The following is a 23,141-nucleotide window of genomic DNA, read 5'->3' as shown; positions in this document are numbered from 1 at the left end:
ATATACACGCTTAAATTGCAAGTCGAACTAAAAATTTAATATATGCTTTATTTATCATTTTGATACACTAGCGACCCGCCCTCGCTTCGCTTCGGAAACTGTAATTTATTATTGATTTCTCCATTATTTAATGGATGTTATTGTACATATAAACCTTCCTCTTCAATCACGCTGTCTATTAAAAAAAGATGTGTGGTGTCGTGGGACACCGGATAGGAACGAAGTTCTTTATTATATAAATATTATTAATTTTAAGTTCTATTCGTTATTATGATTTTTTATTGATAAAAAAAAAAACTTTACAAAGTTATCAACTTTATTTTATTTACAATGATTTATAAAAAATATATAATATTAATATACCAAGAAACAGCTATTTATATGAATAATAATAAAAAGAAGGAGAAAGAGAAAGGTATTATACACTACTCGCTTGTGTATGCGACTGTCGCGCCTGCGCACGTCTCATTTAACGGTTTTATTCCAGGCACTTTTTTCCACGGATTTTTTCTTACGGTTTTATTATCACATTTTTTTCAGTTCGGTCGCGCAGCAAAATCCCTATCCCCTCCAAGCCTGCCGTAAGGAACTTCGTTCCAAAATACCGCACCAAAATCCGTTGCGTAGTTTTAGATTTAAGCATACATAGGGACAGATATAGGGACAGAGAAAGCGACTTTGTTTTATACTATGTAGTGATATCAGAAGATTAGAGGAAGGTGGTATACTCGTTGTTATAGTATTGTCATCGGTCTTTGGTGCGTGTGCAAATTGTCAAGTTGAGGGCACGTCTTGAAGTACGTGAAAAAGACAATAAAAGATTCCGTTACATACCAAACTACTAAATGTGTGTTTGCAAAGCAAAAGTTTCGTCTAAATATTTTGCGTGATCCGCCAATATTTTTATAGCATTAGATCGATGGAGAGACAGTTGTGGTTAGTGAAGCCCATACACAGAGCACTGTCAACGCTGTCACCAATATTCAAGTCATGTACTGATGGTATGGCCTTATTGTAACGATGAGACAGTCGTTATACAATATGTTTTGGCCTCATGTCTCAAGTTGATCGGCTGTATCTACGCTGAGGTTAGTGATGCTTCGATAATCACTTAACAGCATATGACAGGACTGCGAACTCGTTCAATGAGCTATGCAATACAAGGTAGAAACTTAAATTCAAAGAAACATTTTGAAGTTCTAGAAGGTCGCACGGTCAATAGGTTTCTGATAATTCCAAAATTCAAACAACCAAAATCAATTTGTAATTTTTATTTTCAATTTTTATTTATATCAACTTTCTATCATCAGTATTGGCATTTTTACAAAATATAATAATCCCTTTCAGTGGAAGAATTAAAACAAAACTTATATTAATTTGGCAAATTAGAAATTTACCTCTATAACAATTACAATGTATAAAACTCTAAGTAAATAATAATTATTATTAAAAATAGGAAATATACATTATTTTTACAACACAAAAATTTATAAAAGTCTATAGAGACTATTTTGTTATCGAAATAGTTTTCTCCAACTACTACTGCTACATAAGTGATTTAAAATAAAACTGAATTCATATTACAGATATGCATATTCTTTAAATATATTTCAGATTATTTATTTACACAATATATTATTATGCTACAATTAAATTAAATATATTACAAAAAAAATAATCTACAATAACATTAAATTTAACACTGACAGAAACTAACATTTTGAAGACAACATAACATGACATTATTCAAAAATTTGTATACAACATGTATAGAAAATTTTTGGGATTCATGAATGTCATCAAAACATACAAGTTAATGAATGTATCATAAAAACATTTCAACTTAAAACTAGAAACATCTTTGTCCAAAAACGGCTTTTATTTCGTAAAACAATTTGACCCGGTCCTTATCTAGTGATTTGATTTCCAAATTTGGTAGAAAGGAATAGGCGATCACGTTTACAATACAATGTTGAGTTACGAATGAGATGACCATTAATTACATTTCAGATCTAGGAAAGAAAATATAAAAACAATTGCATCTTATTAAATTTCAATTAATTAATGTTGGACGTTTTCATTCCAATGCCTGTTTTTCGATTTTTTTATCAGTTGATTAATAGTATAACACCGTAGAATAATTACAATAAAATAATAAATACGGAGATTTACTATGATGCAATGCACATTATTTTTAAGATTTTAAATAATTATTTTGTGAAAATGGCATTGAAATTACAATATTATAAAGACAGGTATGGGGGAAAATTGTTACGTAACGGGAGCGATATTCTCTTTCACACGCCTGCAATTTTTGGCGATGACGTCACGAATCACTGTGCATATTTCTGCACCCCACCATCAATTTAAAAGGTTCTGGTCTTTCCTGAATGTATTATAATATTATTGCTAATTTAGACTTTGAGTACTTTGAATAGGATAACTGTTTGATAAAATAATAAATGAACCATCATCCCTATTCTCTGTTAAGTAAACGACTCACGTAAGCCTTTATATGTACAAAGCTTTTTGGCCTTCAAGTCCTATATACTCGGTGGAGGAAACCCTATTACGTTTCCACGATTTGAATATACCAAGAAATAAATGTCACTATTTTGAGTGAAAAGTATGTTGTTATTTTTTTTTTAAATTAATGTGTTGATCGTAGTACAATATATTATTAAAAAAGTTATTCCATTGTTACATTATTTAGGGTGTGAGTAATGACAAATTGACCAGCTATTTCTGGGCATAGAAAATCGTGGAGGATGGTAGAAACGCATCGATTCATTCGGTGGGCGACCGTTGATAATATTTACAACAATTAAACATTTTTTAATCCCCACATAATTCTCTAACATTAAAAAGAATGTTTGGCATTTGTTTTGTGACTCTTCATACAATCTATTTTGTACCTAAACAGCGTCTACCCCTGCCATGTATGGCACTCCCGCAGGCTCTATCGGGCACCGTGTCTAAGGCACATGTCTTTGTACAACAATCGAACGGTACAAAATGAAATACATATTAGTAACTTACTTATGTTATATGGAATTCACTGTTTTACTATAATTTAATGGATGTTAATAATATATTATAATTACATTGAACTGTTTCTCAGAACATACTGATCTAGTCAAAGCACATCACGTTATCATTTACAGCAAACTCCATTGAACTTTTCTATGGCACAAAATTTGCACGAAACATAATTTATTAAACATATATATGTATATATGTGCAGATGCATGGTGATCTGAAATATGCTTATGTAAGGTTCAAATCTGAGCAGGCGTTACAGAAATTGTTTTTTTTTTTTTTATAATGGCAATCAATTGGATTATTCAATCTCATTTGGCTTTACATTATAAATGTCAAATATTTTGACAGATGACATTAAGTGTGGTGCGATAGAAAAAAAAACTGCATACGGATTCCTGTAACGCCTTTGTTTTATTGTAAATAAAAATATAACCAATATAATAGAATAATTGTTACGTCAGTCTTCGATCCAGAAAATCTCAATGGGCAATAGTGATCACAGAACAATGTTAGTTGCAATATTTAATGAACGGTGCCGGCTCCCTGCGCCTCAAGAACTCAGCTATTCGAGGAAAACATTTTTGTAGTACGATTTTTTTATTACGCACGTCTATATCGATAAAAGCAATACAATTGTAATCGATATAAACTTTGTCGCACACTGGACATTCAACAAAACGTGATCCGTTTACGCTGTCTCTCTCGTTATATTAATGGTTTATGAACAAAAATATAGTGTTTTTAGGCTTATATATATTGACCGGTGAAAGGCTATTTGGTTTAAGCGACATTTCTGCAACTTTACAGGAGAGCCATTTAAAGTTTAAAATTTGAAAAAAATATCATAACAAAAAACTTCTTCGGCTATTTCTATGGAATAAATTAATAGAAGTTCAATTAAAAACATCGAACTGTTGATACTAATAGCTAATAAAACAGACATTTAAGTACAAAGATAAATGTCGCATACTAAGCGAAATGTCGCTTAACCCTTTCACCCCTCTATATGACTTCATTGAGGGGGTTTGTCATGTTAATAAACTATCTATGAAGTTCTTCCGACTTGATGCAACCCAATCACCCGTTGAGGGCAGATCACTCCCGCAAGTACTCAGGTACGCTCACGGTGACAGCGTATAAACATATCTATATTTTATTGATACGACCACAATCGAACGCAAAAAAATCATGTTACAAAATTGTTTCCTCAAATCACAAACCATTCAAACCTGAACTCCGAGCACTCTATCAACAACGAAATCATACCTCACATCATCAGTCTTAGTTTCCTCCTTGGCCTGATCTTCGAAGCAAGGCTCCGGGTTCATGCACGGGTTCTTACATTCCACCACCTTCGCAGCTTCGAGACAGGGCTGCTCACGTCTCTCGAATGACGTCTTCGAGGACCTGCCGTCTGGAGTGGTTCTCTCTTCGAGGTCTACCTCCCAGTCGTCTTCGGATAGGTCGTCGGCCTCTCCGGGCAGAGCGGGTATCGTGTTTTTGCTTCGCGTGAAAAATGCCATCTTCTCCCTGTAAGAAAGATTGCTATGAGACAATGTTTCCTGAATGCTTAGTGAGGGTTTTTTAACGTTCTCGATAGCGTAAAAGTTAGCTCATATTTGTATGGAATGAGATCGTTTGCGTACGTTTGCCGCTAGGGGCGCTGTTCCAACTGCATACAAAATTAGGTTAACTTTTACGCTATCGAGAACGTTCAAAAACTCACACTAAGCAAATAAGGTACAGTCGCGGTAAGTCGAAGTTACGTGGACAGATTTAAGTTACAGTCATTGGCAGAGACCTTTTTTTTATTGCTTAGGTGGGTGGACGAGCTCACAGCCCACCTGGTGTTAAGTGGTTACTGGAGCCCATAGACATGTACAACGTAAATGCGCCACTCACCTTGAGACATAAGTTCTAAGGTCTCAGTATAGTTAAAACGGCTACCCCGTCCTTCAAACCGAAACGCATTACTGCTTCACGGCAGAAATAGGCAGGGTAGGTGGTGGTCAGTTAATGTGAATTAACATCCCACATGTAACAAATAGTCCTTACCTAAACGTGATAAGGTCTGGTTTCCTGCCTCCCTGTCTCGAGCGCCGCAGCCGGTAGATGTCTCTGGCTGCTCGCTGCAACAGCCGCGCCGCCCTGGTGGAGCCCGCGTCCGCGGCCCCGGAACTGACCAGTCTACTTAGAGCCTCGTCGTCTGCCACTTGCGCTGCGACCGATGGGTCACCACGAGCGCAGGCTTCCTCAAGTCTGTAAGTCATGATTAAATATTTAAAATAATTTGTATAGAGTTCGGAATACTTTATAGTTTCCATGGTCAGTACGTAGATTTTTAAATATTGTGCTAACTGTAAAATGCACGATAATAATTGCATGTACTTTTAGACTCCATTTATCTATTAGAGAAGCTTAAAGCAAAATATTTTGGGCATATTATGAATCACAGCACGAATAGGTACTGTCAGAAGCGGACACGCTCAGTTTGGAGGGTTACCGTAAATTGGGAGAAATCAGGACCATTTCGAAATCCAACACAAAGGTTCAATGGTTTTTCTTAGGTTAATACCAATAAAATGGCTCCGGAGGCTTAAAATTTTATATACGATGCGTTATTATACATAGTTCGTTACAAAATATACACAAAAACTAAAAAAAAAACTAGTTTGACCCGATTCACCTTGGCTCTGGGGTGAATCAGGTTACGTATGGAGACAATAAGAGTTTTTCGATAGGGCTGGCACTATTTAGTTTGTTAAGTAGGTACCTAACTTTAACTTTAATTAACTTTTTAATATCTTCAATGAGTTACAAAACTTTGAGGACTAAATTAAATTATTTAAAATTCTTAATCACTAAAAATAAAAGTCATTTTCGGTTCAACAAAGTTAAATCTCTAACAGCTAAAAGTATTGTGACATCCCAGATTTGTAGCTATTATAACTCTAGTTTTTTTTCCCTCCAATCTCCTATGCGCAGTACACATGAGGGGGGGGAGGGGTCCTGTAGTCTCGTCTGCACACGACTAATGTCTGCCATCAGGTATATGGAGCTTACCGCTTCTTGAGCTGGGTGAGCGTGGCGATTTCGTCGGTGAGGTCGGCGAGGCGCGTGTGCTGCGCGCGCAGGTCCAGCGTGAGGTCCAGCGACGTGCGCGGGCCCGAGCGGGGCGCGCTGCGACGGACCGCGCCGCCCGCCACGCGACCCAGCCTGCACACACAGACAGAACTTGTGAGTCCGCACAGGTATGTACTTTTGTTATAATTGAAGGATTACTGGTGGCCCTGAGGACTTTCCAGTTTCACCAGGACAGGTTTTTACTGATGGGTTCGCGCGGGTAGGTACCACTACCCCGCCTATTTCTGCGATGAAGCAGTAATGCGTTTCGGTTTGAAGGGCGGAGCAGCCGTTGTAACTATACTTGAGACCTTGGAACTTATATCTCAAGGTGGGTGGCGCATTTGCGTTGTAGATGTCTATGGGCTCCAGTAACCACTAAGCACCAGGTGGACTGTGAGCTCGACCACCCATCTAAGCAATAAAAACAACACTGCCGCAGTAAAGCTATTGCATAGCATTTTTATCAACTTATGCAATTATAATTAGACAATAATAATTTAATATTAAAGCAATAATAAAATAAGACCACGCAATTTTTATAAACATTAATAAAAGAAAAACATTAACTGTCCCCTTCACACTCATAAACTAGACCGCACGAGAGAGAGATGGACAGACTTTTCATGATGCGCATGCAGTGCGACGTCATGCCGCACGCTTATTCACAAACACTACACAAGCGCAACGTGCGAATGTGTTGAACGCGAGCTACATGGTAGGCGGAGTGGGGGTGTTAGGTTTTCTTTTCGTTACTGAATTTCTTGATTCGGTCGCCGCGCTCAAAGCCCGCGATAAAAGCTATGCAATAGCTTAAAAACATGTTCAGCTTACCTGAGAGATCTGCGTTCTCTGACGGTCCGGTCGAATGGGATGCTGGTGGTGGGCGGCGGATGCAGGGGCACTCGTCTCGCGTACTGAACCATTGACGAATCAGATTCCGAACGATTCAATCTGAAAAAATGATATAGATATAAAATTAAATAACGATTTGTTTGTCACTTATAATAGTCAGTTTGGCATCACAAGATACTGCGTGCGATTATCACACGACTAATTGACTCTTTTTTTTTATTGCCTAAATGGATGAACGAGTTCACAGCCCACCTGCTGTTAAATGCCGCCGCCACCTACCTTGAGACAAGAAAGTTTCAGTTTTAGAATACAACGGCTGCCCCATCCTTGAAACCGAAACGCATTACTGCTTCACGGTAGAAATAGTCGTAGCGGTAGTACCTACCCGTGCGGACTTACAAGACGTCCTACCACCAGTAATTACGCAAATTATAAACAGAAACTCCTTGCTTTTCCAAAAATTATCCAGTTACTATTCCCCGTAATGTTGATACGTATGACTGACCTGCAAATATATTGGCCTTTCCCGATGCTCTGCGGCTGCGGAGAAAACGTTTGAGATCTCTTTATCGGCGCTAAAGTTTCGCTTGACTCAGCTTTCGTCTGTTGCTTCCTGTAAAGACAAAAAAAATATACATATATCATAAAACATTCGTTGTTTTAACTTCCCCGTTTATATATGCGAATTTATAATGCTAGTATTTGTTACAAAACATTTGTAAACTCTAACTGAATATTCGGCTAACATGACACCGATCGAGAAATAATGAAATTTTTTAAGTTAAAAGGAAATATTTTTGTATTAAGCCCACAAGCGAGTTGTTTACTTAAAAATTAATTTACGACCAGATAACGATATTGTATATCTTTAGCAAAGACTCTGTTTCCGACCGGCCATCGAACCCGGATCCGATGGCACCACTAGACCAACGTGATCAATGACCAATGTCGGTTGATGTGAAAACAACGTTACATTCACGCCGTGCCAAGTATCATGCCGGTTAATGATCATGCTCATAAAAGTACATGCAAAAAACGATCTTAATACGTTGTTACAAAGCTTAAAAACACCGACACAATGTAAACATACCTATATACAAAAACTATGTACAGATATGTTCATTTGGACGGTATTATTTCTCTAATGGCGTTTCATCTTGAGGCTTACCATCGGCCTCTATCCGCTTTAATCGCTTCATGTATCTGTGGTAGAAATTCACAACTATGTACACCCAACACCGTTTTATGATTCGCAACGTTCAGTACTTACATAAATATAGTACCGTAGATTGGGGGGGATGAGGACTAAGTGTAGAATAGGGACAAATCTGGGTTGCCACAATGCTTTTGTGAGATTTAAATTTTTTGGAATTTGAAAGGACTTTTATTTAGTGTTTATGAATATTAAATACTTCAATTTAGTCATCAGAGTTTTGTAACTGATTAAAGATATTGAAAAGTTAGTTACCTAAATGTAAGTACCTACTTAACAACTGAACAGTGCCAGCCCTATCGAAAAACTATTGTCCCCATACGTGACCGGATTCACCCCAAATTTTTGTTTTAAGTTTTTGCGTATATTTTTCAATGTACTATCTACAATAATGCATCGGAAAATTTAAACCTCTGGAACCATTTTAATTTCAATTATATTAGTATTAACCTAAGAAAAACCTCTGAAAACTCGTCTTGGAATTGAAAAACGTCCCGATTCCCCCAATCTACTGTATATGTAGTTTAATGCTAACAAATAATCTTCCCACCACAAATATACAACATACCGAATAGATAATAACATTTTTTTTTTTTTTTTTATTGCTTAGATAGGTGGACGAGCTCACAGCCCACCTGCTGTTAAGTGGTTACTGGAGCCCATAGACATCTACAACGTAAATGCGCCACCCACCTCGAGATATAAGTTCTACGGTCTCAGTATAGTTACAACGGCTACCCCACCCTTCGAACCGAAACGCATTACTGCTTCACGGCGGAAATAGGCGGGGTGGTGGTACCTACCCGTGCGGACTCCCAAGAGGTCCTACCACTCAGTTTTATGTTAGGATATCACCAGAAACCTCCACCTCCACCACTTTAGAACTAGCATCCAAAATACTAACTACAAAATGATTTTTAATCATTAATTCAGGGCTGCCACTTAACGAAAATTCCAGATATTGAAATTTAAATTTAATGAAAAAGAAATATATTTCTCAAATCCTGCAACATTTCTTTTGCATAAATGAACAAGAATGTATTTGTACACACACAAAATATATTCAATTGTCAATGAACAATCTCTATAGGCAACAGTAAACAATTTACTACTATTATCACTGTCTTGCATAACTGAGTTATTAAAAAAATATTTTGATTAACCTACACATTCGCAGATAAACTCAGCTACCTTCAAAGATTAATAACAAAATAATCTTTTAACTTATATTAAAAGCGAAGTTTTTTTATATTAAGAAAATATGTTATCGATTAGGTTAAGAGTTAACCAAAATATACCAAAGGCGTAAATATCATCCGCGATAAAGTTTAATTAGAAAATGAATGTACAATTTAGTGACAAACTCATAAAAACGAAAAAAACTTTAAAGTCACTTTTCCGTCGTTAAGGACGAAATTTATAAACCCTCTAGGACTTCCTCTAGGATTTCAGGCTTATTACTTATATCTATTATATTGTAGATGGACGAATAGCAATAGTCAGTCGCGTACCTTCTGAGTTGCCTGGCTTCAGGGCAGAAGTTGCATTCGGTGTTGGTTTCCTTCTCAGCGGTGGCCGGGTGTAGGTACTCGTCTTCCAACACTAACTCCTCCTCGGGAATGTAATCTTCGAACGAATCCTCTTCCACAATCTGTTGGCGATCGAGACCATCGCGTTAGCTCTTATTGCTTAGATGGTTAGACGAGCCCACAGCCCTTAGAACTTGCATCTCAAGGTGGGTAGCGCATTTACCTTGTAAATGTATATGGGCTCCAGTAGCCACATAACACCAGGTGGGCTGTGAGCTCGTCCATAAAAAAATTATTAAGGGCGGGGCAGCCGCGGTACTTTAAAACCGAGGCTCATGTCTCAAGATATTTGTTAATTGTCTATGAGCTGTTATCACTTAACATCATATAGATGATCAGTTCGTTGTAGTAAATTTTGTAGGTATAGGTGCCGTGGGATAGCACACCCTTATATTTATTTCACAGCGGCGGTTTGGTGCGCGCCCTCGCCGTGGGGTTCGTTCGAAACATTACCTGATTCAGTGGTTCTCTAGACTCCTCGTCTTCCGAAGCGGAATTATCACCGCAGTCGATATTACATTCCGCGCCCGCCATGCTCTCCGGACCTGCGGGAATAATGATAAAAATTCAATATATCTAGTACAAACACGTCACAAAAATATTTGTTTTCTCTTCATAACCTATTTTACTTGAAGTCCCTTTGAATAATATCATCGGCTTTAGGCATCAACAATGCTAAGAGCATATTCGATCGCTTAATATTTGATAGGCAGTATAAGTAAGAGTGGATTTTATTTTATTTTGAACACGTGAATGGTAGTGATCTCATTTCTCATCCAACAATTTAAAATAGTTTAATTTTGAAAATCACATTTGCCAAAACAAAACTATACAAAGGAAACTATTATATTACTAGCTGACCCGGCAGACTTCGTAGTGCCTCAATCGATAAATAAAAGACCTAAGCTTTTGTATAAAATAAACTTAAAACAAACAAAAGGAATCCGTCCGACGGGGGACACATCAAAGGAAAAACAAAATTGTTGTTTTTATTTAATTCCGAGCATTTTCATATTTATCTACCTTTTAAACATATCTGGACTTCCACAAATAATTCAAAATCAAAATTACCCAAATCGGTCCAGCCGTTCTCGAGTTTTAGCGAGACTAACGAATAGCAATTCATTTTTATATATTATTATATAGATAGATAGATGACATCTTCATTCTCACCTCTGTTCCGGGTCAACGTGGAGGTCTGCGACGATATAACCGTCGATTCGTCGGAGCTTTCGTCTCTCCTCATGGAACGGAAGCTCAGTACGTTGTACCACTTCTGCGACCCTAGCTCCGGATCGAAGTCGGCCAGGCTAACTTGAGCGCAGCCCTGAAAAAAAAAACGGTTTATTTCAAAGACTTATTATAGTTAAGTAGGTCTACGTTTTCTGGATGTGGTTGTATCAGATATTAAATCGCTCTCGCCTTGTTTCTAGTCACATGGCACTCAAGGCTTTGTTAGCCGAATACTCGAATTTGGCTAGTCGTCATCATGTCTTTTGAAATCATTATTTCTGTTAAATTATTTTATGTTTGTTTGAAGACTATTTATATATCCGGGGATGAAAGACTATTTGGTTTAAGCGTCATTTCGCCTAATACGTGACATTTATATTTGTAATTCAAAGTCCGCTTTATTTGTGTTGGAGAATTGTAAACATAATTTCATATTATCTGTAATGTCAAAAATGGTTCACAATTTGCTCACGTGTGACGCCACCGTCTTTGCTTTTTATAAGTTTGTTTCTTCTTTTTACTATTTGCATTAAAACTGTTACATATTTTATTCCGGAGTATTATTTCAACAATTTGCTATTACCATCAACAAACAATACGACGTTTTTAAGTGAACTTCAGTCAAGTTTACTCAATTCAAATAGGTGAAGAACTTTTTTTGATGTGATATTTTTTTAAGTTTTAAGCTTTAAATGGTTTTCTTGTAAAGTTGCAAGAATATCGCTTATACTAAATAGCCTTTACTTCTCGATATGATTGCAGCTATAGTTACCAGACACTCGGTGCCGCTGGTGAGGTTGACCTGCAGCGTGGCGGCCCGCAGCGCGCGCGCGCCCGCCACCGGCACGCGCTGCGCGTGACGCCACGCCAGCGTCGCGCCGCGCCACGACAACGCCGCGCTGCCGAACGCCACGCCGCAGCCGCCGCCCACAACTAACGCTCCTCTCACGCCCCTGCGTATACAATATTACAGGATTATATTTAGCTTATATATGTAACACAAAAGTATTGTTTTCGTTTACACAGAAAATATTTTATCTGTGTTTTAAAATAAAAAAAACTTCAACCGATTTGGTAAATAATTAAATCAATTATATTTCGATAATATATTAAATTATTAAACAAATTATTAAAGTACCTACTGATAACATCTATCTATCCATACTGATATAATATAATATAATAAATTCAAAAATGATGTTGCTTATTCGCTATGTTACTGCTACCGAGAAAATTATTTACAAATAATATTTTGTTTAAATTAAATTAAATTAGTGTTGCACTCACACTTCGGTTCCCATGTCGATGAAGAGCGCGTGCAGATTCCGAGCCCTCAGTATGCCGATCTCCAACGCAGTCTCGTCGGGACAGTAACGCAATTTGATCTCAATTTGTGCACTGTTCACTGCAAGCACGATTTATCTATTAGATTTTATCTGGTGCTTACGAAAAGCGTGGTATTCCTAATAAAGCTTATATAGCGTTTACAAATGTTCACCCCCAGTTAAAGTTACGCGGGCGATCACGACAAATACATGCGTCGATCTTCGCCTATTGGGATCGATGGTGAGAACTCGAAGCAAAGAAATCATTCATTTCGTTCACTCATTGTAAGGATAATATAGAGACGGAATATCAAAATTTAAATAATAAATATTTAAATACAAACATTACTACCTAAATCTTTCGTAAATTATTTTAATTTACATTCTTCAGATATTTTTTATTGCCCTTGTAGGCAGACGAGCGTACGGTCCACCTGATGGTGAGTGGTTACCGTCGCCCATGGACAACAGCAATGCCAGGGGCAGAGACACGCCGCTGCCTACCAATAAAGAGTGTAATGAATTAGAAGTCGTCGTATATGTTACCGGCGTTGGAAGCGTCGGTGGCCGCTTGCGCCGCTTCGAACACCCCCGAGTCTCCCGCCACTGACTCGTCGCTCACCGCAGCCGAGACTGATCTAGTGTTCGTACCTGTGTAGTATAAGCTATTAGTTTAGTGGTGACCTGATATTACGAACTTTTATTTCCTACCTAAGCTGACGACCTTGAGATGCCATTTCAGCGTAACCCTAAGAAATAGGTGAGCTCACAATGCTCAAACTTGACGACGTTGCTTACACTGGCCCTAGCAAAAGCCGTGCTTCGCAGAATCTACCACCGGATCGGAAACGCGACCCACTGAGAAGATTTGGCAAGAAACTCAGTTGGCTGTGTCTATGGGTTTCTGCCGCCGAGCAGTCAAGTGCTCCGGTTTGAAGGGTAGCCGTGGCACTGCAGAACTGAAGGTTAGAACTCTAAAGCAGCCTTTCTCAAAGTGGGCAATAACGCCCACTTGTGGGCGCTGCAAGCATACAGTGGGTGGTAAGACACCCAGAAAAAAATGGGGGGTTGTGTCGAGCCTTGGGAGGCGATTTGTAATTTCATCTAGGATGACTCTTAGACACCGACTGAGCTCTCTCTATAGTGGTTTTTAAGTAGGTGAAAAAATGGGGGCGCTAAAAAATAATTTATTCTCAATGTGGGCAATAGACAAAATAAGTTTAACCCCTGCTCTAGAGTGACCACCTAACACCAGCTGAGCCCAAAGCTTGTTCGTCTAAGCTATAAATAAGTATATATCCCGATTAATGTTGAAAGTTGTATTAAGACCTCATTATTACGTCACTAGACACTACTTTGGTCGACGAGTATTCCTTACCCTAAATATATGCTGTATCAATTGTAATGGGTAATAATTTTTTTTGTTTACTATTTCGAAATGGAAGGGACGATTTTTATATACATAGATTTCGTCTAAGCTTTGGAAAGTTGACATGGAATAAATGGAACTAGTTGTTCCCTTGGTAGTGGAAATTCGACTACAATTAACTGAAATTATAAGTTTGAACATTAGTATGGTTCTATTGTAAAAGACTATTATATTTCTATAACCACAGATTTCGTCAAGACTACACTATAGACAAAATTAAATAATATTAAAGACGAGCAATATAAATCTATTCACAATTTAGCACAGACTTTAAACAATAACAAAAGTTTGACAATAAACGAAGAGTATTTAAGTGTGTGTCATGTTTCTTTTATATATTTAATGGATTTTTTAGGCATAATAAAAAAAAAACTTCATTCTGCACTCTTGCACTATGTTCTTATAAGTGTGGGAAATTTCATACTCCTCCGTCCGCGCAATTTTCGTAAAAAGGGATACAAAGTTTGTGCTTCACGTATTAATATAATAGATTAAGCAATAATGAATATTAGTTTATTTACCACTAGACGAGGGAGTCCTTGGAGACAGGGGTGGCGGGGGGGTCTCCGATATGGGAGACAGCGGCTCACAGGGTCGACCCGGACCTTGGAGTTGTACTGGAACTGAACATATTTACGGTCAAAATTAATTGAATATGCAATTTCGAAAAGGACACATCTCTGAAAATGTAAAATGTTCAGGAAATGAAAAAAACTGATTATTTTCTAAAGCAGTGTAAAATTTAAAATATTAACTTTTGAGATATATTTTAGTGTTAATTAGCAATTGAAAATTACTGGAATTATTATAAAATGGGTGTAGGTTATCCTCAAAACTACATGTATATGAAAAAACGTATTTGACTGGTGGTAGGACCTCTTGTTAGTCCGCACGGGTAGGTGCCACCACCCCGCCTATTTCTGCCGTGAAGCAGTAATGCGTTTCGGTTTGAAGGGTGGGGTAGCCTTTGTAACTATACTGAGACCTTAGAACTTATATCTCAAGGTGGGTGGCGTATTTACATTGTAGATGTCTATGGGCTCCAGTAACCACTTAACACCAGGTGGGCTGTGAGCTCGTCCACCCATCTAAGCAATAAAAAAAAAATTGACAAAATATGCGACATGTGCCCTTTTCGAAATAACATATTCAATTGATTCTGAACTTATGAAGTCTGAAGCGGTTAAATGAGATGAAATAAATATTTGAAATCGATATTGACTTTTTATTACAAAATTCTTCAACGAAAAAGGAAGTATCCGTTATCCCATGACGTTTTGGTGGTATTATGCGCTTTACTGGTTAGGCACACATTGCTTATTTCTGCCGATTTCATATCCAAGATAGACTGCAATTTCTATGTGTTTTCGTAACCACTTCACCGCCTAATAGATCAATAGAAAAACGCAAGCATCTGATAAGTCATGTATATATCGGGTGTTCACGAGCGCTCATTGCTAACTCTCATTTCATATCCCAAGATAGACTGCGATTTCTATGTCTTTTCGTAACCACTTCACCGTCCTAATAGATCAATAGAAAAACACCCGCATCTGAAGTCATGTATATCTCGGGTGTTCACGAGCGCTCATTACACAGTGCTGGTGGTAGGACCTCTTGTGAGTCCGCACAGGTAGGTACCACCACCCTGCATATTTCTGCTCTGAAGCAGTAACGCGTTTCTTTTTGTAGGGCGGGGCAGCCGTTGTAACTATACTGAGACCTTAGAACTTATATCTCAAGGTGGGTGGCGTATTTACGTTGTAGATGTCTATGGGCTCCAGTAACCACTTAACACCAGGTGGGCTGTGAGCTCGTCCACCCATCTAAGCAATAAAAAAAAAACATTCATCTTTAAGCTGTTCGTACATCAACTTCCGCAAACCCAAAAACCGTTCGATTCTAAGCAACGAAGCACTCACTTGTAGCCAGGCCGGTGACTTCGTCCAGTCCGGTGGCCACGCCTATCCTCATTTCAGCCAGTTTCTCTTCCAGTTCTCGCTGCTGCCGTCTCTGTCTTTCGACCTAAAGGAGGCGCACAATAAAACCTAATTCTTATCCAGCTGTCCATCGGTGACCTCGCGCGTGAAAGCGAACGCCTGTCTGGTTAGCGAACTGACAGCGCCACGAGCCGAGGCGTGGGTTTCGCACGGATCCGATATAGTGACATGCGTTAGATATGTGTGTACCGATAACGCGACAAGTGGCCGGTACTGTGTGCTTAGTGCGAGTTTCTTAAGGTTTTTTAACGTAGCGGTACTGGTGGTAGGACCTCTTGTTAGTCCGCGCGGGTATGTACCCACCGCCCTGCCTATTTCTGCCGTGAAACAGTAATGCGTTTCAGTCTGAAGGGTAGGGCAGCCGTTGTAACTATACTGAGATTTTAGAAATTATATCTCAAAGTGGGTGGCGCATTTACGTTGTAGATGTCTATGGGCTCCAGTAACCACTTAACACCAGGTGGGCTGTGAGCTCGTCAAACCATCTAAGCAATAAATATTAAAAAAATCTCGATAACGTAAAAGTTAAACCAATTTTGTATGCTGTTGGAACATTCCATTCCATACAAATATGAGCTGACTTTTACGCTATCGAGAATGTTAAAAAACTCGCACTAAGCACACTGATTATTTTTTGCGTCGATTTTTTACGAGTACGTCTTTACGGGTGGTTGGACGTCTTGTGAGTCCGCACAGGTAGGTACCACAACCACTGCCCTGCCTATTTCTGCCGTGAAGCAGTAATGCGTTTCGGTTTGAAGGATGGGGCAGCCGTTGTAGCTATACCTCAGAACTTATATCTCAAGGTAGGTGGCGGCGTTTACATTATAGATGTCTATGGACTCCGGGTTTGATCTCACGTTTTTATTGTCATTTTATTAATTTAATTATACTATCGATAATTTTTAATTGATACTATGTGAGAGTGATTCTAATGATAAAAAAATTGTTCACCTGGTGGTAAGAGGGCGGTGGTGGTGGTGGACTGGCCGATGACAAGCTGCTTCGTGGCGACAAAGAGGGCTGGGATGGCGAACTGCTTGCGCCTGGAGTTACGCTGTCCGCGTTGTAGCTGGTACCTCGTAATAATCTGAAGAAAAGTATTTTTTTATTAAATTACCACTTTTGGCTTTTATGCAAACCCCCTCTGTTTCTTGAAAATCTGCGTTCCTTCTTCAACGGTTGGTAAGTCACAATTCTAATCTCTCAAGCTCAATACAACCGCTTAACTTCAAGGAGGGCCATAGCAACAAATTACAAAAAAAAAAAGTTTTTTTGCAATCGGTACATAAAATCGTTCTCACCTTTCGACTCTCCGATGTAGATCCACCATATCGATAGGCTTGTCAGTTTGAAACGAGCTCGCGATCTGCGGCCCGCCGTATATGTCCGTGAAACTGATCCCTGAACTCAGAGATCCTTTGCTGCTCGCCGTCGATAGCGATCCCAAACTCGAACTGCTGGACACCGACAGTGTGCTCGCCGATAATGTCTTCAACTGTCCTTCTAAAGTCGTCATTGACGTTAACGCATCTTTCAATTGCTGCAGCAACAATTGCTTCTCTTCGTGTAGCCTCAAACGGTCCGCGATGCACTTGTTGGACATCTCGAAGGCATTCTTCAAGTCCTGCTCTAGCCTTTTGCATTCAGATTGTATGTCGCTCATCTCTTGCTTCGATCTCGTTCTCGGCGTGATGCTTCTTAACTCCCGTAGCAATTGTTCCTTTTCTTGGAATAGCAACAAACGGTCCTTGTCTGATTCCGCTTGTCCTGGTTGGACTTTGTCCTCCAAATCCGCCAGCTGTTGTTGGATTTGTTGTATCCTTTTCCTAGCTTCGTCGTACTGGAGGCGAACCCGCGCCATTTCAGCTAATCTCGTGCCTATAGGCACTAAATCGGCACACAGATCAGTTTGCGATGCGGTGCTTAGTTTCTCTTGAGGGAAACTCAAGGTGGAAGATAAGTCTGGCGATGCATCTCCCAGTTGCAGTCTCGTCAGATCGTCTTTTAATTTTGCCAGAGACTGCATTAAGTCTGCTTTCTCCTTTTCACCGGAGGTTAATGATTTTTGTACGTTCTTTAGCTCAGTCATTATAGCCTGAGCTTCGGTTATGTTGTAGCAACCTTGTTGTGCGCTAAGTTTTTGCTCGACCCTGAAATACAAGTTTTTATCAAATAATCAGATTTACAAGGTTTACAATCCACCATATTTCTTAAAACGTTCCAAATACTAACTCAGCCAATGTATCGACGCCTCGTCTTGCACTAGCTACTTCTGCTCGAGCCTGCCTCAACTCTTTCCTTAGTTGAGCGACGCGGCCTCTAGCCTGTGTCACTTCTGAGCGAAGCAGCTCGGGGTCGTGTCGGGAAGTCGTTGACGTTGTTGTCATTGAGGTGGTTGATGAACAAACTGTAGGTACGAAGGCACGAGATAAGTACAACGGATCCAATGAAAATTAGCAGATTTCATCACAATCTTTGATGATTCATTGCATATTCTCTCCACGGCGTCGCGTCCGTTCAATGAAACCCTAATAAAATAATGACAAACCAAGAATATTTTTTATTGCCGTTGTATGCAGGCCAGCATATTGCCCACCTGACGATGAGTTGACACTGAATACTAGTGCCGTGATCGGCGCTTGCAAATGTCAAAATATAACAACTCATCAAATCTAAAATTTGTAGTAAATATTTCTAATTATTTTAACCCAATAGTGGCTGTGTTATAGCGAGTTTTATCAAAGTACCTCGACTAACCAGACTAGCTTGAACGTTTTGCAAAATTATTTACAATTTATCCACATACCGCAAGTCGACTGTACACTAGCGTTAGATTATTTAATATTGATTACAATTTATAATCGTGTTTCTATAGTGCTGTCAGGGCGTGCTGCATATTATGGGCTACCCTATTCATTATTGTGAATGCAATAAGGGGCCTATTAAATTATTTTATAGGAAATTCATATAACGGACCATTATCGGACACGCCTTTTCTTATACGAAATACAAAATTTATATTCAGAGTTTCTTCTAAATTGTGAATTTTCATACAAATAAGTAATTATATTACTAGGTATTTCTAGTGCATTCGTACAAAGTAAAGTTCGCCCAAGTAAAGTGAGCTCACGGGGCTCAAACCTGACGAGGTACTAAGCTCTTTTGTCTTTGCCTATGTATGTCGGCCGACATGTATTGCGATAACTTTACTAATATAATGAATTCATATTCCGTAAAGATTCTATAAATTTCAGTAGTGTGTACGGTAAAATAGGCGTAAAACATAGAGTGATTCTAGATAAGCGACGGCTCTCAAATTGTTGTGCCAACGGATCCAAAACGTGAAACGTTGCTTCTTAGGCCGGATCTTCATCTATCCGAGTTGAATTACGATAAAATACCTGTTTAATATAACTAACTAGCTGTGTATATCTTTTAAAAATTATCTAACCTTTTCAGGGATGAACTTTTTAAAGTAAAAAAAACATAAATTTAGTTTATTCTTTATTGCGATTTGTTCCTTTGTTATTGAAAACATGTGAATAAGTAAAAAAAAAAACAAAAATTGTGATTTTTTTCCGCATATGGCCGCATATTTAGTCATTTAGGATACTGTTAAATATATAAATGATTAAACAAAAACACGTACCAATGTGCCAATATCTGTGATGAAGTTAATTTTGAATTATTTTATTAAATTATGTAGATGGTTCGATTTCCTGATGAAACTTCACCTTAACTTTACGGGTGAAATTTCAACAAGTCCTTAGTGTAATCCTAGATAGGTACTTAAAGAGGTTGTCTCAAAATCCATAAAGGAATATACGAAAATTTACAAGAAATTTGTATTTATATTTGACCAAAATACACTTACGACTAGTTCTTGAGGCAGCGAGGGTGGACAGAGCATTGTTGAGGTGTTTATATTCATCTTGAGCTAGGCAAAGCCTTTGTTTCTTTACATCGTACATCTCTTTCTTAGCCTGTGGACAATGGAGAGATTCAAATTACATTCACACTTATGACTTTTTTACATTTTAGTATCAGAATTTACATTGTACAGATTAAGCTTCCAGAAACTTCCAGTTGCAGGTTTTATATATTACAGATTACATGTTTAATGATTAATTAGTTAAGCTCTTTTTATTGTTATACATTTTAACCTTTTCGGTTGTTCCTTGAGAACAAGAATTCAATACTGCGTCCTCGTGTTAAGTGGTTTTTGGAGCCCATGGACATCACATGCATGATTACTACCACACACGTGAGACATCAAACTCCCAATTGTATTACGATAAAAATAATTGTAAAATTAAACTTAACCTATTTAAAAGCCAATTAAAAGCCGTTATGGTTTTCAAAAATGTAGTCGTTCATTAATACAAAATTAATTTGAATCGATTAAAATTTATTTCTTAATTCCCGAGCGAAAATTACCTATAGATTACACCTATGTAGTTCAAAATCGATTTCAATCAACACGTTTCATTCAAATCTCCAAACGATCGCAAATAACACGTCCGAATGAAATACATCAAGTCACTACGAACAGAGTCATTACAGAAAAATTCCAACGTCTTTTTTGCGAACATAAAAATATGTGTTGGGCAATGACTTTGCAATGGAATTCGTGTAAAAACTGATTACCTACCTACGTACATCATTTACGGTCGAATATCGTATTCAAAAAAGATAATTATTAAATTTAATTTCTCATTGTATTCAATTTATGGGAACGAATTCCGTGATTTTTTTTGTTCAAAATATAATTTTAATAACGGTAATTAAGAATAAAAATTAGCATTTACTGTGAAAAGTCGTAAGGAGCCGGTCGGTCTGCAAGCGTTCTGCAGTCGACTCCAAGTGTGCGGAGGACATTGCGGAAACGTCCCGTTCCTGCTCAGCACCTGCGTCGCGACGTAACCTTGACCCTCATAATACGCCACCTCGGACACCGGCACTAAGCGCACTTCCGCGGAACGAATCTGGCGCACTGACAATATATTTTCGTAAATAGCTTCGTCCTCTAAATTCTGTCCTTCGGGGCATAGTCTGTAGCCGAACTCGCGGCTGATCTCGTCTAGATTAGCGTACTCGGGACGCTTCCGCAACTCTTCCAAGTTTTGATACTGAGGTTCATCCCGGACGCACAGACCCGGCGGGCGCGAAGATGTAGGATCGACCCGAACGCCGTACTCGAGAGGCTCGCGAACCATCCGCGCTATCTGACGACCGCCGAAGCAGCCGCGGCACCAGTTGTGTCCGTCGGTCGTGGAGGCACGAGCTCTAAATGTCGATTCCATCTCGGGTTCGGGGGGAGGAGGCTGGGACCACATTGTGAGAGCCCGCCGCAATGGACACATCTTAACCCCCAAAAGGGCGCGCGTCGACTGGCGCGGGCGCGCGGAGCTCGGATGGCGCGCGGTGGAATGCGCCCGCGCCGCCGAAAGAATGCAATCTCGGGCGCATTTCGGAGGTCGAACTCTCCGAAGGGCCGGGGTCCCGCCTCCCGGGCCGCGGCCATCTGTCGTAATAGCTTCGTCGGATCGAAACATGCGGCCCGCCGAAGTGTCGGTGCGCCTATCACTGTAACGGACACTCCGGGAACCCAGCCTTTGCTTTTTGCATGCTAAATTATCCCAAAATTACACCTAAAATTTTATCGATATCAATAATGAACTCGATTCGTAACTCTATTTATGAATCCGGACTTCGAAAAAGCGGTAGTAACACGGTTGGATTCTGCAAGCAAAGAAGCCTATAACGTGGACAACCCGTATGTGAATGTAAAAAAACTAATTTCACATACTTCGGTACGCGTTATAGCGCGATTTTCTCAGTTTTAATACATAACTCTCGTGCACATTTTTTGGCTTATGTTCCAAACCGTAAACGTCGAAGAGCACTGAGATACTAGCACATCTGGCGGATGCGCGGCGTTGCAGGTAAACGCACGTATTTTTGATTCGGAATTCCTTTAAATTCATTTGCGATCCCGTTCACCCGAGTCATGGCTACAGCCCGCATTAGAGATGATCCGATGCAAAAACCCACATTAATCCTCGGGCAACATTAAAAATATCATAACTCATTGCTTATAATTGTCTGAACACAGTCTAGTTTAGGTTAGACCAATTACAATTATTATTCTCACGCGAGGTATGAGAAGCGGCATTATGGTTAGCTTCCGACCAGTTTTTTACGAACCGTATAACTTTTATATACGCATTTGAATTTCAATAGACACTATCACGTCAGTTGGAATGTAATCAATTACATAAAAAAAAAACATTTCGCGAAATAATTAAATTAAACGAACAAAAGCACGGACACAATAATTCCGAAACCAGCTAAGCAAACATTGGTTGTAAAGGAATTCACGTAAATAACTTCGCATTCGACATGCATTTACAATACTTTACGTATTGTATACAAAATTAAGAATAATAATGTTAACGTGTGTGTGTGTGTGTGTGTAACTAAGAAATTCCGAATAAGTAATTTAATTCATAAAGTTGAGAGTTAACGAGTTGATGGTGTACAGACAGGTAATTTGGCTCGTCGCCCACATTCCATCGTGCCGTATTTACGACTAATAGCACCATGTGTTTTTTGCTAACGAATACCAGTTAAAACTTCAGGTAATTACGAAAATAACGCGGATAATGTATCCGAACGGACAATAAGTAGGTTTTAACAGAAACACAATAGCGAAGGAATTCGAATCTTATTGTTTAAATCTTATGTTGGAAACTTTCGCAACAATTTCAATGTTGCTGACACAGAAAAGATCTGGTGGTCATCATTATTACGGGCAGGCCAGACAGTTTTGAAGATGTTTAACTAAATAGAACAGACTAACGAACTTGTGTTTCTTTAAATAAAATGTTTAGAAATTTAACCTTGAAGTATACCTATAGAGATATATTTGGAACAGAAGCTAAGAAAGTCTATTAAACGTGTAGTATTGAACTAACGAGTGTCTCATTTTACCAAAACATATGTAGTATTTCTCGAATAAGTACATATTGGTTTAATTGTGGTAATTCCTATTTATTTTCTTGTTGTTGGAATCTGAAGGTTGCCGAGGGGTTTTTAGAGAGCATCTGCCTCCCTTGGACCGGTTGTTGCTCTACTCACTCTACGAAATATCTATCTCTTTCTTACTTCAGCATGAGCGTACAAACAGCCGTCCTGCTTCCACTCGCTGGTACGGAACTAATTTTACTTCTTTTTCTTTTCGTTGACTATCTGCTGTAAGGCAACCAAAACTAAGCAGCGCATACAAGTTGTTCCTAAAAAAAAAAAAACTCCACTACTGTTTAAAAT

The 23,141-nt window shown here is 38.8% G+C and overlaps 1 protein-coding gene and 1 long non-coding RNA gene across 4 annotated transcripts in view; one reads left to right on the top strand and one right to left on the bottom strand.

Moving 5' to 3' along the window:
• Positions 1-1,256: 1,256 nt before the first annotated feature.
• kibra (WW and C2 domain containing protein kibra) overlaps positions 1,257-23,141 on the bottom strand; it is an 84,291-nt gene continuing 62,406 nt past the window's right edge. For 2 of the 3 annotated variants that reach the window (XM_028173082.2, XM_089739528.1), the window contains 17 exons: positions 19,687-19,795; positions 18,045-18,219; positions 17,114-17,962; positions 16,764-16,899; positions 15,732-15,834; positions 14,331-14,432; positions 12,927-13,031; positions 12,343-12,460; positions 11,828-12,008; positions 10,996-11,149; positions 10,276-10,367; positions 9,745-9,884; positions 7,526-7,633; positions 7,000-7,119; positions 6,106-6,258; positions 5,098-5,301; positions 1,257-4,572 (listed from right to left, as the gene is read on the bottom strand). In XM_028173082.2, coding sequence (XP_028028883.2) covers positions 4,266-4,572; positions 5,098-5,301; positions 6,106-6,258; positions 7,000-7,119; positions 7,526-7,633; positions 9,745-9,884; positions 10,276-10,367; positions 10,996-11,149; positions 11,828-12,008; positions 12,343-12,460; positions 12,927-13,031; positions 14,331-14,432; positions 15,732-15,834; positions 16,764-16,899; positions 17,114-17,962; positions 18,045-18,219; positions 19,687-19,795 — 3,156 coding nt within the window. In that variant the 3' untranslated portion in view covers positions 1,257-4,265. Of the gene's footprint in view, positions 4,573-5,097; positions 5,302-6,105; positions 6,259-6,999; positions 7,120-7,525; positions 7,634-9,744; positions 9,885-10,275; positions 10,368-10,995; positions 11,150-11,827; positions 12,009-12,342; positions 12,461-12,926; positions 13,032-14,330; positions 14,433-15,731; positions 15,835-16,763; positions 16,900-17,113; positions 17,963-18,044; positions 18,220-19,686; positions 19,796-20,620; positions 21,302-23,141 lie in introns of those variants that run through there. The other variant, XM_089739527.1, reaches the window with a different exon arrangement.
• The window catches only part of LOC149499584 (uncharacterized), a 138,304-nt gene continuing 129,534 nt past the window's right edge, over positions 14,372-23,141 (top strand). Inside the window, exon 1 of the long non-coding RNA XR_016325663.1 lies at positions 14,372-14,631. This is a non-coding gene — a long non-coding RNA (uncharacterized LOC149499584). The remainder of the gene's footprint in view (positions 14,632-23,141) is intronic.

This window comes from Bombyx mandarina, chromosome A1, assembly GCF_030267445.1.
Source record: "Bombyx mandarina strain Sakado chromosome A1, ASM3026744v2".
NCBI lineage: Eukaryota > Metazoa > Arthropoda > Insecta > Lepidoptera > Bombycidae > Bombyx > Bombyx mandarina.
The sequence above is the reverse complement of the archived record's forward strand: the minus strand, read 5'-3'. Positions and strand labels throughout refer to the sequence as shown.